Below are 14,447 nucleotides of genomic sequence, written 5' to 3' on the forward strand. Positions count from 1 at the left end.
TCCAGAGCCCAGGCTGGGTGGGCGTCGCTAGTGGGTGGAGCCCTGGGCGCGACGCGGCGCGGCGCGGCGCCGGCAGGGTTACCGCTGGCCGGGCGCTTAGTCCCGCCCCCAGAGGAGGCAGGCGACGAGCCCGAGTCTGGCCGCGCTGGCCCCCGCCGCAGCTCCCGCCGGCCGGCTTGGTCCAGCCGTCCCTTTTCCCGACGGCCGGGTCTGGCCGCCCAATCCCCACCATGGCCCCCGCGGGGCTCTGCGGGGCCGCGCAGCTCGCTGCAGTCGCCTTGGTGCTGGGGACTCCCTTGGGTAAGGGGATGGGGAACGAGGCTGGGGGGGTGGGCAGAAGAGGGGCCTTGCCCGGGGCTCTCCGGAGGCCCTGGGTGGTGCCGCGTGCGCCCAAGTTGCTGCCAAGGGAGGGGGGTCAGCAGGGAGCGGAAGGAAAGTGGGGCCCGGGGCTGGGCTATGGGAAGCTGACCCCGAGACACGGGGTCAGTCTAGGGAGAGGCCTCTGGGGGCTGCGACCAGCAAGATGGAGACCGGAAGGCAGCCCCTAGTGTCTAGGAGCCAGCGGCCTGGGGACTATGGGAGAGTGGGGCTAGGGATGGCTGGAGATGAACTGGCCTGGCGACCACTGGGCATCCCCACCCCTGCCTGCAGCGCTGGCCGGAGAGGACTGCCTGTGGTACATGGACCGGAATGGCTCCTGGCATCCCGGCTTTGACTGCGAGTTCTTCACCTTCTGTTGCGGGACCTGCTACCAGCGGTACTGCTGCAGGGACTTGACCTTGCTTATCACAGAGAGGCAGCAGAAGCACTGCCTGGCCTTCAGGTGGGCTCCTGCATCCTCACCCACACCCCTTTCTCCATATCCTTGTCCCAGGAGGCCTCCCTGGGCCATTCTTTGCTCCCTCCCAGCCCCCTGCCTGCTCTCCATTGTCCATCTCCACACTCTAGTTGAAACCCAGGACCCTTGCTTGATGATAGAAGCTGGATGGTTAGTGGTGAGACTTGGAAGTCCCATCAGAAGCTTGGGTTGGTCTAAGTGGTTTCAAGTGCTTTCTGGAGCCCTCCCCTTCATGGTGTCCTGTGGAGGGTGGGTACAGAGTTAACACCCGACTGCAGTGTAGCTTTGTGAATAAAGCTCTAGCAAGTAGGCAGGAGAGCTGGGTTTGATTCCCAGGTCCACTTTTTACTTAACTGTGTGACATCCCCAGTACTGTTCCTTCTATAGGTCATTGCTTCCTCTTTATAAAATGAGGAGGCTGACAAAATTAGTGGTCTCCAGACTTCATTTTGAAGAGGACTGCTAATAACTATGATTGAATTGAGGTTTGAAAAAGATGGCTGTCTATTAAGCCCCCACCCCTGTGATAACATGCTGTAAATCTAATCAATCAAGTTGAAGAAAACGTAGGAGTAATTAGGGTGGGGGAAGCACTACAAATCCCGGCATGCTCACATTAGCCAGTCAGGCAGCAGAGCCCTCTGGGAAGTGGAGGTCCCCTACGATCTCCTCCACAGGGACAGCCACTGGGCAGAACCCCACAAGGAACGCCAAATCCCAGCATGTTGTGGCCCCCTGCTGGCCATGAGTTGGAGCACAGTTTTGTGGTCACCATAATGAGGACGCCCTCCTATGAGTGTCGGAAGGTGAGAGGACCTGTTCTTTGTCTAAAGTCCCAAGACCATAGCAGGCATCGCCTCAGCCGTGATCCTCTTTGTTGCTGTGGTTGCCACCACCATCTGCTGCTTCCTCTGTTCCTGTTGCTACCTGTACCGCCGGCGCCAGCAGCTGCAGAGCCCCTTTGAAGGTACACACAGTACTGGGCAAGATAGGCCTGAGATGAGCTGTGATGAACCTCATAGTGGGCACCAGAGAGTTCCAGAATTTATTAATTCTGTAGTAGTATGTGCTTCTGTATACGTACACCTACCAACGTGTAAGCCCAGAAGTATGCTTGTAGGCCCATGAACATTAGAATGTGCCCAGGGGCACATCTAAACATTGGAATGTGTGTACAAGTATGTGTATGCACAGGAATATCAAATGTGCACTGGGGGGCAGTCTTCCACAGTAGCCTGTGCACATGTGTGTGCAGTGGGTCTATGCATGCACATGACTTCTACTAAGTACACAAACCAGATGAGGTGTATGGCTGTTGTTGTTGCTGTGGGTTGGCATCGGGTCGATTCTGACTCATGGTGACCCCATGTGGCAGACTAGAGCTGCTCCATAGTGTTATCAAGGTGTGACCTTTTAGATGCAGATTGCCAATCTTGTCTTCCATGGCTCTTTTGGATGAGTTTGAACCACCAACCTTTTGGCTAGTAATTGAGTGCTTAACCATTTGCGCCACCGAGGGGACCATGGGGTCTATGGCAGTGAATATAGGGTGTGCTCCAGTGTACAGTGGAACGTGTGCCTGAGTGTTGTCACATATGCCCAAATCTGTTGAGACATGGGGACTATGACACCATATGGAGGGGTCAGTGTGGGAAAGAAGGGCTGGGGGAGGACCCCCTTGGTGAAGCTCTGCTGGATCAAGAGATACTAGCCTCTGAAGCTGTCCCCTCCTTGCCCAAGTGGGGCATTCCCTCTGGACTGTGCTGTCTGGTTTATGAGGTCTCTAAGACATACTGAAGGGAGCAAATGTGCTAAACACAGAGAGACCACCTGGGGTCACCTGCACAGCTCCCTGCTGAACTCTGCCAAGTGGGAGCCAAAGGCAGCAGGTGGTCAACTTGGAGTCAGCAAGAGGGCAGCGGTGCCAGGGTGCTTACCTGGGTTTCCTGGACAGGAGGAGAAGGCTTTCCACAGGAGGTCGAGCTCTGAGTGCTCATCCTTGTCCCCCACCTAGGCCAGGAGATTCCGATGACAGGCATCCCAGTGCAGCCAGTATACCCATACCCCCAAGACCCCAAAGCTGGCCCTGCACCTCCACAGCCTGGCTTCATGTACCCACCTAGTGGTCCAGCTCCACAGTATCCATTCTACCCAGCTGGGCCCCCTATCTACAACCCTGCAGGTAAGTAAGCAATCTGGAGCCTCCTCACTCCTGCCTACTCCTCAACCCCTGCTCTGAGACCTCCCCATCCCTCTCTCACCCTAGATATTCCCTCTCCCAGACTGCCCCCACCTTGAGCTTGAAACCTTCAGGCTAACTCTTGCCCACAGATCCTGCATGCTGTGGAGGAGAGCGGGAGAAGGTGAGGTGTGGTGTTTCATAGCTCCTCATCCCCCCACTGACCCTCTCTCTGTTTCCTTGCTTTCAGCTCCTCCCCCCTACGTGCCACCACAGCCCTCCTACCCTGGAGCCTGAGGAACCAGCTGTGTCTCTACTGCCTCTTCAGTGACACCAACCTTGGGAGATGCCCCATCCTGTATCTGCATCTGACCTTGGGGGTGGGCAGAGGTCCTCTAGTCATCAGGCCCCAGACTAAGCCAAGCCCTGGGTCCCACTGAGGACAGAGCCCCAGGGAAGTGGAACAGGAACTGAGCTGGAACTAGGCCATGATTGAGGGGTCAGTGGGGAGGGCTCTGGATTAGCAGACTTATTTTTATTGGAGGGCAAGGGAAGGAGATGACTGCCTGGGTCACAGCTCCTGCTTTCAAATAGTTCCTCTACTCCCAGGATCCCAGCCAGGAAGGCTAGGGTCCCTCCTGTTTGCCCACTCTAGGATGGGGTGGTGGCATGGGGAGGCTCTATCAGTAGTCAGAAGTAGCCTTCCTCTCTGGCTGCCCCACTGGCCAGGGCTCTGGCTGCTGGATTAAAGCTGTAAAGATACAACTCATGCCTGTCCCATCATTCAGCCCATCCACACCTAGTAGCACTGTCTTCAACTGAGCCAGACTGCTGTGGCTCCATTTTCCAAAAGCGGGGGAATAGGACATGCAGCAGGGCTGGGGTACAGCACCATCCTAATCACATCTACAGGCACAACCGCCAGAGGCTGAGGGTCCTTAGACTGGTTCCCAAAGCCAATGAGGTAGATTTTGCCACAGCTGGGAAGAAGGGAAGGAGATCTGGTGGTGCAGTAGCTAAGGCATTCAGCTGTTAACCAAAAGTTTGGTGGTGCAAACCAACCATTCACTCCGCGGGAGAAAGAGGAAGCGGTTTGCTTCTGTAAAGATTTACAGCCTCGGAAACCCTATAGTGTCCTATAAGGTCACTGTGAGTCAGAATCGATTCCATGTCAGTGGGTTTTGGTTTTGGGAGGAGGGTGCTTATTTGCATTACTGAGGTTTCCCAGTAGAGATCAGGCCGCCTCAACCATCTAAGGCTCTGCCACCTGTACAAAGGCACCCCTATTCAGTACCAACAATAAAAACAAACCTGTTGCAAGTTGAGTGGATTCCAACCCATAGTGTCCCTATGTGTTACAGAGTAGAACTATACTCTTCATAGGGTTTTCTGGCTGTAAGCTTTACTGAAGCAGATTGCCACACCTTCCTTACGTGGTACTGCTGGGTGGGTTTGAACTGCAAAACTATAAGTTAGCAGTCAAGTGCAAACAGTTTGCACCACCCAGGGATCTCATTCAGGTACATTTAGATTTGAATTTGGACTCTACCATCATCTGACCCTTGCCATATCTCTGAAAGGCTCCAAGTCTCAGTTTCTTCCTCTATAACCAAACCAAAAACCAAACCCACTGCCATCGAGTTGATTCCGACTCATAACGCATTGGTTTTCCGAGGTGATAAATCTTTACAGAAGTCGATTTCCCCATCTTCCTTCCACAGAGTGGCTGGTGGGTTTGAACTGCAGACCCTCTGGTTAACAGTCATGTGCCTTAGGCACTGAACCACCAGAGCTCCTTTATAAAGTGGAGATAATACTTAACTCCAGATGTCCTGGCTATCATGTAGTGTAGATGGAACTGTTAGTCCTGTTAGTTTCTGGATCAGGAGTAGTAGGCCTAAGAGACTGGTGTGAAAGACAAGGTACTTCTGTCAGCTGCCTTGGGTCCTCAGGAACCCTAAGACACCAGCTCTCCTAAACCCCCCTCAGTGCCCCTCACATCGGGCCAGGCAGTGAGGACATGACTTTGTTATCCTCCTTCTCTCACAAATTCTGCCAAGAAGAGACAATCTAGGAGTAGGAAGTAGGTGCCCCCACCCCTGATGCTGCCTGGGCATCTGGTTGGGCCCCTTGCCTTGCTCTCGGGATGTAGTCCTTGCATGCTCAGTAACTGTCTGGTGATAACAGGGTGAAAAGTAATAGTTTTTAATTTAACTGGGACAAATGCCAGATCAGCTTGGCAAAGCCACCATCAGCCCTCCTTTCCCCTAGGCCCGCCTCCTGGGCTAACTGCTTTCCTTGCCTCTTCCTCAGTTCTCCCCACACCTCAGCCTTGTGTCCAGCTCTCTTGTGCTGCCCCTCAGGTTTCTTCCTCAGACCGCTGGGCTCCAGCAGTGTCTTCTAGCTTTGTTCTGAATTGGCTGGTGTGCCGACCATGTCCTCAGGGCCCTCTGCCACCCCCACTATCTCAGGAAGCTCTGTTCACACTGCCCTGTGAACTCTGCACACTGCCCTCCTCCAAGCAGTAGCTCCTGGGCCAGCTATTTTTGGGGCCAGAGTCAGAAACTCTTCCCATGGGCAGAACTGGGGACTTTGACTTTGCCCCTGGATTCACAGTGAAATCTTCAAGGGACCCAAATATCTGCCCCTTGATCCTGACCCAGACAGGGAAGGACAGCAGAGGTTGGTGGGGACAGAGCTGGAGCACCAAGAGTGTTCAGGCTTTGAGTCCCTTTCTGCCTTCACAATCCAGGAGAAGGTCACCAGCTCATCTCCAGGTCAGGAGCCCAGTCTTCTCCTGGAGCTGGGAGGTGGAGATGTGCACTGAGAAATGAGTGCATAAATTTATGCAAAGTCATGACAATCAAAATGAATTACCCTTGAATCAAAAGCCTGGCGCAAATTAAAAATTGCTTTGTAGTCTGGGGGGGGGGGAGGCAGATTTACCCGAGTCACAGCTACTGGCCAGACCCCTTCCAATATTTCCAATAAATTAACTCTGCAAAGCACTGAAAATAAAATTCTAAGGAAAGAGAGGAAACTTGACGAGTGGGGCTTTCATATGCTCTGAGCAGAGAGGACATAGACTTCTTAATGGGGCAACACTCTGGTATCCATCCCAAAGCACTAGAGTCTCCTCTGACCCTACCCCCACAGGCTCATCACCAGGGGAACAACATCACCAACAAAGACCAGAGGGAGTACAGACCTGTTACTGTCCCTTTGGGTTACCTTGTTCCTCAACCAAACCAAACCAAACCAAACTCAACTGCCTTCGAGTCGGATCCAATGCATAGCAACCCCTCCTTGGGTTTCCAAGGCAGTATCACTATGAAAGTAGATTGCCCAACCTTCCTTCCCAGGAGTGGCTGGTGGGTATGCAAAGCCAGCCCTCTGGTTAGCAGTCTAATGCCTTAGGCACTACACACCAGAGCTCCCTGTTGTTGTTGTTGTTATGTGCCTCCCTGTTCCTCAACCAGAACCCTGCAAAAGCCAATCAGCCATCCGACAAGGGCAGGCAGGTGTTTGGGGTTTGAGGGGAGAGCAGCCTTCAAGGATTGGGGGACCCCTTTGGGTAAATAGGGTCTTATTGGACTGAGAGGGATATTGAGTATTGGGGGAGGGGGAGTTGTTCTAAGAGACTTAGATGGAGAAGAGGGACTTTTTACAAGAACAACTGAACTGCATTCTTAGGACCTGCTCAGGCAGGGAGCGGAGGGAGGCAGAGCTCAAGAGGGGATTGTAGGAGTTCCGGTGCAGGGAGACAGCCAGGGCAGGGATACAAGGAAGTACAATTGGGGTCACAGGAAAGGTTAGCAAGCAAGGGGAGAGAAATACCGTGGAGGGAAAGGGGATCAAGAGGAGATTGGAGAGGAAGAGAGTGGGAGAGTACTTTAGGCTAGGAGTGAGAGGGTAGGGGTGGTGGGATTAGGAAAGGGGTGGGGGCGGGACCAGGGATCCAAGGAATGCTGTCCCTGCCCTGGCCATGAGTGGGAAGTGTGTGGTAGCCCACGCGCCCGGCGGTGACGTGCGATACAGGACATCAAGCCTGTCGGTGGGTACCTGCTTCCGAATCTTGTGCCTCTTAAAATGCCCCGAGGTCCAGTAACTCAGCGCCAAGCCAGTAGCGCCTCGATTCAGTGCACTTCGAACTCCTTCGCCGAGAAGTCGGGCGTGGCATCAGCCGCTCGCCCTCAGCGCCAGCCATCTCGCTAAGGCCAGCGCTGGCGTCTTGGTTCTAGCCCTGGTGTTGGGGGACCGTGGAAAGGCGCTTATTCTACAGGGACATGGACAGTAAGCGGGAAGCTCGAGATGCAAATTGGGTGCAGGTTCATCCTGTCCGCGGGAGAGCTGGATGCGAAGCCGCCCCTCGTTAGGGGGCTGGAGACAGCGAAGGTGTCCCATGGGAGTGAGGAGAGATGGCTGGGTGGGACAGCACGCAGAGGCTGCAGAGGTCAGACTGTAGGATGGACCGAGAGGCAAGACATCTAAATTTGAGTCCAGATTAATTAATTGGAACAAATCATTTGATCTCTTGTTTTCTTCTCAGTAAAAGGCCGGTGCTGGGGGCGAATTGATCTTTTCCGTTCTCCCTCGCACCCTTAAATTCTGAGCAAAAGGGTGACTGCCAGGGCGTGGGAACCAGGTGGGCGGCGGTGGATGCAAGGCCCAGCAGCGACGCAGTCATGCACCCACAAGTGTGGCCCCTTTCCCTCAGTTTAGCAACCCCGTGAGCACGCGTAGCTACCCTGTGTCTAGCGCCCTCCTCTGCGGATCCGAAGCCGTGGGGAAGCATAGCAGCCCTTACCCCACCCTCACAAGCCGCCCGGTAGTTGGGTGGGGCTGGCACTCTGCCTCAGCCCACGTGCTAGGCGGAATGAGAGACACCCGATTGGATGTCCTCAGGGTCCTGCGGGATGGAGATCGCCTCACTCCCTACTCCCATCAGCTCCCGGGGCCAGCAGCGCAGCTCGGGGCACTCTGGGACGGTAGGAGAACCTAGGACTCGTTCTGCCCGCAGGAGGCGCAGCGCTCCCGTGAGCAAGATGCCCTTGCCGCCTCTGACCACTTTCTTCCTGGGGTGGTAAGGCTGGCTGCCCACAGCCCTGCTCCCCTACACAGAAAAGTGTTTACCCTTGTTAAATTTGGTTCAAATGTACCAGAGGAATAACAACATCATCCTGGGCTGGGACAGTATTCATCAGAAGAGCGTCACTGCTCCTTTTTGCTTGAGGATAGGGATTTTTTTTTCCCTGCCTCAATTTTGTCTTCTAAGTTTGGTAGAAAGGGCTTCCCGCAGTGACAGGTTATATTGGAGTTTTAAGATTTGAGGGTTGGTTGTCTTCGTTTGGTTCGGCTTCCATTGCTTTCCTGAGGCACGGTATCCAATCTGATTTCAGTCAGAGAGGAAGGGAACATGCTACCTGAAGCAATTCAAGGGAGCTCTACCTTTTGTTAGCTACCTGTTCAGAGTTAACCTCTTCAGGCCAAATTTCATTTGCAAAATGGGGATACTATTGGTGTCCACTTCACAGAGTTGTATGGATCAGTTGACCCATATACCTAAAGCATCTAGCTAGTGCCTAGTGCCAGGTAGGCACAGGGTAAGTGGAAGCTCAGGCTGGGCTTGTTAGGTATCATTGAGTTGCATTTGATTCAAAGTGACCTCATGCAACAGAGCAGAATTGCCCCATAGGGTTTTCTAGGTTGTAATCTTTATGGGAGCACGTTACCAGATCTTTTTCTCACGGAGCTTCTGGGTGGGTTTTAACCATCAACCTTTTGGTTAGTAGGTGAGAGCTTAACCATTGTGCCAAACCAAAAAAAACCACACTCACTGCCGTGGAGCTGGATCTGACTCACAGTGACCCTGTTTCTGAGGCAGTATCACTATGGAAGTAGATTGCCCAACCTTCCTTCTGAGAAGTGGCTGGTGGGTTTGAACCACCAACCTGCTGGTTAGCAGTCAAATGCCTTAGGCACTATGACACCAGAGCTCCCCCTATCATTGCATCAGTGCTAGCTAATACCTTTTTGAGTTCTAGGGGCCAACAAGTTGTTTAATTTCCCCCACCTGGGCCTAACCCTTGCTTAGGTTACTGGAGTAGAGGCAGGTGGTAGAGGGAAATGGGGGGTAGGGTAAACCTTGGGATCTGAGCTCTCTCCTTGTAGGCCCAGCCTGCCCTAGCAGGGGCACTTCCCACTCTCACTTCCACCCCAAAGATGTTGAAACTGTTCTGTTCCCTGTCACTGAAGCAACGCCTGGAGACAGAAAAAGCTACTAGTGGCCCAGGTCCAAGGTGGCAGTTCTACAGTACCAAGGGGGGACTGCACCTTCAAGCCAACAGAAGTCAGAAAGATACCTTTGATGTACACATGATGGTGGGTGTGGGAGCACTATCAAGTCAGAGGGCGACCTGCAACTTGAGCAGGGAGTGAACTTGGGAAGTAGGCGAAAGGCTGAGGGTGACTAGGCCACACTCGTGTAGGTTCTGCCTCCCAAAAGGTCACTCCACTTCTCTCCCTGCTCAGAGATGGCTGTTTTCCTGGGCTTGTGACTGCTGTGGGGAGCTGGCCCTGAGCCCACAGTTAGGAAGAGTCATGGACTGAGCATCCCCTGAACATGCCTAATATAGCCATCCCAGTGCTCCACTCTGCCTCATCACCCCAAGAGTGGCTCCAGCTGATGATTCCAGGCAGCAAGGGTAAGCATCAGGGCCCTGGATGCAGTACAGAGGTGGCCACAGCCATTCACAGCTAAGTTTTTAATATATTATCAAAATCTTATGGAAAAACAGATACACAGCAATTTATACAACAGCAGATGGGTGTGAGGAAAATGTCTGCTTTGGCATCAGACCTTCAGGTCCAGCTGTTATCTGTCCCTCTCCTCCTCTCTGCAGCCCACTCCCCACTAGGCACTGTCCATCCAGGGCAGCTGCCCCTCCACATCCTCTGCTTAGCCTGGGCTCACAGAATGAAGGGTTTGGGTTTGGGGGTATCCTCAGCCCTCCCCACTTCCTCATGAGGTCCTATACCCTCTCAGTTCCTCCTGCCATTATCCCACACAGAGTTCCACTGCCCAGCAGCTTTGCCCCAAGGACTCCTCAGAGGCCTGAATCCTGGCCCTAGAGGGCAGTGGGGCTGGGGTGGTTATGTGGTTCCCGAGGGACATCACTCCTGGATCATAGGCCTTCCACAGCTTGCCAGCTGCATGGGCCCAGGACAGTGCCATCTTCTCAGTGACATGCTAAAAGGACTCTTCTTGTCCAGAAACCTGAACTCCAAGTAAAAAAGAAATTTTTGGAGAGCCTCAGATACAAGAAAAAGAAAGTGAGAAGAGATAAGGCATCCTTCCTTGAGCGTGGCCCGGTTTCAAAGCTCTCCCATGGCAGAACAGGGACATCCACAGAAGATTGGTCAAGGGTGGAGCAGGTGGGGTCTGTGTAGCCCTGGGAGGTGAGGCCCAGCAACCTAGTCCTACTGAAGCAATTTGGGCACTTCCACCTGTAGGAGTAAAACAGAGACAGGTTAGAAAAGGGAACTTGGCAGGGGCCTCTGGAACTGATAGTGTGGTTTCTAAGGCATTTGACTGCTAACCAGAAGGTTGGCGGTTCAAAGCACCAGCCACCCCTTGGAAGAAAGGTTGGGCAATTTACTTCTGTAGAGATACCACCTTGGGTGGGATTGCTATGAGTTGCAATCGACTTGACTGTAATGAGTTGAACTCTTTTTTTTTTTTTTTCACTTTCCTTTTGGAAGGACTACATATCAGATATGTCAATATATGTCTGTGGAATTAATAAATGAGGTGTTGACACAGAGGGAACATTTTTCCTTTTCTGTAAAAATTGGGTAGCATCAATAACCACTGTAATTACAATTGAGATTGTCCTTTCTCTTGTGATACCTAATCCCAAGTGATACTGTGAGGGTAGGGTCAGCTGCCACCATCCAGTCACAAGGGCAGTTAGCCATGGACTTTGCCACCTAGGCAGGGCTTCTAGGGAGATGAGGCTTTGAGAAGTAGGGCTTCCAGGAGTGGTTTATGTCCATGGCAGTGGTTAGTCAAATAGCAAATCTCCCAAAGCCCTTTGGGATAAACTGATCTGTAGGTCATGGCTGGCCCTGAGAAGAAATTAAATAAAACAAAGATCATGGTGGAGAAGAGAAGACTTAGAGGAAGGGCCTGAGGCAGAACTGCATGTTGAGGCTGCTTTTCTGTCAATAGGACAAACAGATTTAACTGCAGTATGGAGGGATAAGATATGGGAGTGAGATGCTGAAGGAAGCTCCTTTAAAGTAAGCATATAGTCTTACCTCTAAGGGAGATACTGGTGCATCTGCCTGGAGGTAGGAGGATGAGATGACCTGAAGTTCCCTGTCACCCCTGGGAGTCTATATATCATCTGCAGCCTGACGTGAACTCCCTCTGCATCCCTCTCTTTCGTAGCCCTGCCCTCTTCTCCAAGCCCCTGTCCAGCCCCAGCCTTGTTGGCCCATGCCCCAAACTACTTAACTTCTTGAGCTGCTTGAGGTTGCTGGAACGGATGGCAGCCAAGAGCTGGTCACGTGAGTTCTTCTCTTGGGCAGGGAGGACTTTGTCTCCCATCTTCCTCTGGGTGGCTGGTGAGAGTGAGTTCTTCAGGTTCTCCATGATAAGGGGTGGGGCCAAGGGAGGTGGAGGGGGGGGTGGGGCAGCTGGAACACCCCCCTTCTTGGGTGAGTTCTTTGGAGAAGGCTTTGGAGATGGTTGGGGTGAGGGCTTGGGGGAGCCCTTGGCTGGGGTGCCCACCTTGGGCACCTCTAGCAGATCCTTTTTCTCTCCACTGGCCTCCTGTGCCTGCCTTTGCTCCTGCAGTCGTTTTTGTCGCTGCTTGTCCATGTTGCGGCTGAGCAGATTGGTGACAGTCATTCGGGGTCCAGCCAGCTCAAAATGGTAGCCCAGCTTGAGCAGGGTGGTGTTCTCCTTGAGCAGCTTGGCGATCTCCATCTCTGTCTTGCCACCACAGATGTGTCGCTGGTTGTGGAAGCGGAGCTCCGTCAGCGTGTTATTCTGGAGGAGAGCCCGGAAGATGGCTAGGATGCCTTTGCCTGTGATGTGATTGGAGTCCAGGTTGAGGCTGGTGATGGTCTTGTTGGCTTTGAGCATGATGGCGATGGCAAAGGCCACATGGTCGTCAGCTCGTGTGTTGGCCAGGGCAAACACCTTGACCACAGTGTTGAACTCCAGAGCCTCAGTGAACCGGACCAAGATTTCATTTGTGATGCAGTCTGAGTTGTTGACATTCACTTCAGTCATCTCCGGATCATTGTTCTTCACTTTCTCCAGAGGCTCATCAAATATGCTGGGAGCTGCTTCCTCCTCCACCTTGGCAGGCCCTTCACAGGGCTTGGTGGGGCCTCCGGGGGCATGTTTCTCAGAATTGCTTCCCTCTGGTGCTTTGGTTTTGCTCTCTTCCTTGGGCTCCTTTTCATTTTGGGATTCGTTCTTCTTGACTTTCTCATCCTCCTTTTTTGTATCTTTGTTTCCACTTTCTTTCTTTGCCTTCTCATCTTCTCTCATAGTGTCTGTGTTCCCACTTCCTCTTTTCATCTTCTCATCCTCTTTTTTGGTGTCTGGGCTCCTACTTTCTCCTTTTACCTTCACATTATCCTCTTTCTTGGTTATCTCCTTCATCTCCTCTCTCTTCTTATCTTTGTCTCTGCTCAAACTTGTGTTCTTGTCACTCCTTTTCTTCTCATCTTCCTTGCCTGTGGCCATGACTCTCTCCTCTCCTTTGCCATCCTTGCCTGCCTCCTTCTTGTCCACTGCAGCCCTGACCCGGCCCTTGTCAATGCCCCTGATGATCTTCTCCTCCTTGGGCTTCTCATCATTTTTGCCATCAGTTTCATCTTTGTCTCTGGAAAAGCTTTTCTTTAAGCCACCTCTCTTTGGCTCCTTCCCCAGGTCAGAGTCCCGTCTGGGGCCCAGGGTTTTTTTGCTGGCATCTCTGCCCCTTTCCTCTCCGTTCTTGGCATCAGTCTTGGTCTCCACTTGCTTGCTTTCCTAAGAGTTCAGAAAAGAAAAATAAACATGAAGAGCTGGCTGTAGAGGGAAAGGCGTGAGTATGGGGACAAGCATGAGGAGCACTTACATAACTGCCCTTGAGCCTCAGAAGGACAGTCAAGGTTTGGGAGAGTGAGGTGGATGTCCCCATTGAGGACATTGTAAGAGGGAATCAGGTTCCAGCTGCAGAGAAGGGGTTGACATCAGACTCAAAGCTTCAGGATGGTGAGGGACCAAAGTGAACACCTGAGAAGGCCTGGCAGTTCCTCCCCTAGAAGATTCTCAGGCTTAGAATTGCCCTACTCTGTCAGGGGTGATTTAGAAGAAATTCTTCCAGTAGTGCCCTGCTGAACCCTATTGGAGTCTGAGGCAAAAGGAAAAATCAGTAATGCTGATCCTGTCTTCATTTAAAATTTTGATACTTAGTTCATTATGAAATTTTTTACTCATTTTGATTTTTAAAAAATATATATAATATTAACATATTTATTATCTTGATTATGGAGTTTTTCTTTGGCACCCCCTTACATTTTGCACGTGACGCCAGTGCCTCACTCATCTTTCCCTAACTTCCAAGGGGCTCACTCAGTGGTTCTCAGATACTGAAATTGTATAAGCTAATACATCATCACTAATGTGCTCGTGAGTGCTCATGAGGAACCTGTACATAGACCAGGAGGCTGTTGTTTGGAGAGAACAAGGGGATAGTGCATGGCTTAAAATCAGGAAGGGAGTGTGTCAGGGTTGTATCATCTCACCATACTTATTCAATCTGTATGTTGAACAAATCTGAGAAGCTGGACTATATGAAGAAGAGCGTGGCATCAGGATTGGAGGAAGACTCATTAACAACCTGCAATATGCAGACGACACAACTTTGCTTGCTGAAAGTGAGGATGACTTGAAACACTTGCTGATGATTAAAGACTACAGCCTTCAGTATGGTGACATCTCAACATAAAGAAATCGAAAATCCTCACAACTGGCCCAATAAGCAGTATCATGATAAGTGGAGAAAAGATTGAAGTTGTCAAAGATTTCATATTACTTGGTTCCACAATCAACACCAATGGAAGCAGCAGTCATGACATCAGACGATGGGCAAGTCTGCTGGGCACCAGGCACAGCTGCTGCAAAAGACCTCTTTAAAGTGCTGAAGAGCAAGGACAGACATCTCTTTGAAGACTAAGGTGCGCCTAACCCAGCCATGGTATGTATTTTCAATCACCTCATAAGCATGTGAAAGCTGAACAATGAATAAGAAAGACCAAAGAAGAGTTGATGCTTTTGAGTTGTTGTGTTGGTGAAGATTACTGAAAGGACCATGGACTGCCAGAAGAACTAACAAATCTGTCCTGGAAGAAGCACAGCCAGAATGCTCC

At 51.8% G+C, this 14,447-nt stretch overlaps 2 protein-coding genes across 2 annotated transcripts in view; one reads left to right on the forward strand and one right to left on the reverse strand.

Moving 5' to 3' along the window:
- The first annotated feature begins 221 nt into the window (after nucleotides 1-221).
- Nucleotides 222-3,314, forward strand: SHISA4 (shisa family member 4). The gene is made up of 5 exons (XM_007941127.2): nucleotides 222-300; nucleotides 652-823; nucleotides 1,672-1,805; nucleotides 2,853-3,020; nucleotides 3,268-3,314. Exons 1-5 carry the CDS (start codon nucleotides 231-233, stop codon nucleotides 3,312-3,314), a joined length of 591 nt encoding a protein of 196 aa, XP_007939318.2. The 5' UTR covers nucleotides 222-230.
- A 4,570-nt stretch (nucleotides 3,315-7,884) lies between these two features.
- The window catches only part of LMOD1 (leiomodin 1), a 57,954-nt gene continuing 51,391 nt past the window's right edge, over nucleotides 7,885-14,447 (reverse strand). The window contains exons 2-3 of the mRNA XM_007941187.1: nucleotides 11,438-13,065; nucleotides 7,885-8,092 (exon numbers count right to left, since the gene is read on the reverse strand). Of these exons, the coding sequence (XP_007939378.1) occupies nucleotides 7,885-8,092; nucleotides 11,438-13,065 (1,836 nt within the window). The remainder of the gene's footprint in view (nucleotides 8,093-11,437; nucleotides 13,066-14,447) is intronic.

The sequence above is a fragment of the Orycteropus afer genome, unplaced genomic scaffold, assembly GCF_000298275.1.
Source record: "Orycteropus afer afer isolate SDZICR_OR568_19922 unplaced genomic scaffold, OryAfe1.0 scaffold00075, whole genome shotgun sequence".
In the NCBI taxonomy this organism is placed as follows: domain Eukaryota; kingdom Metazoa; phylum Chordata; class Mammalia; order Tubulidentata; family Orycteropodidae; genus Orycteropus; species Orycteropus afer.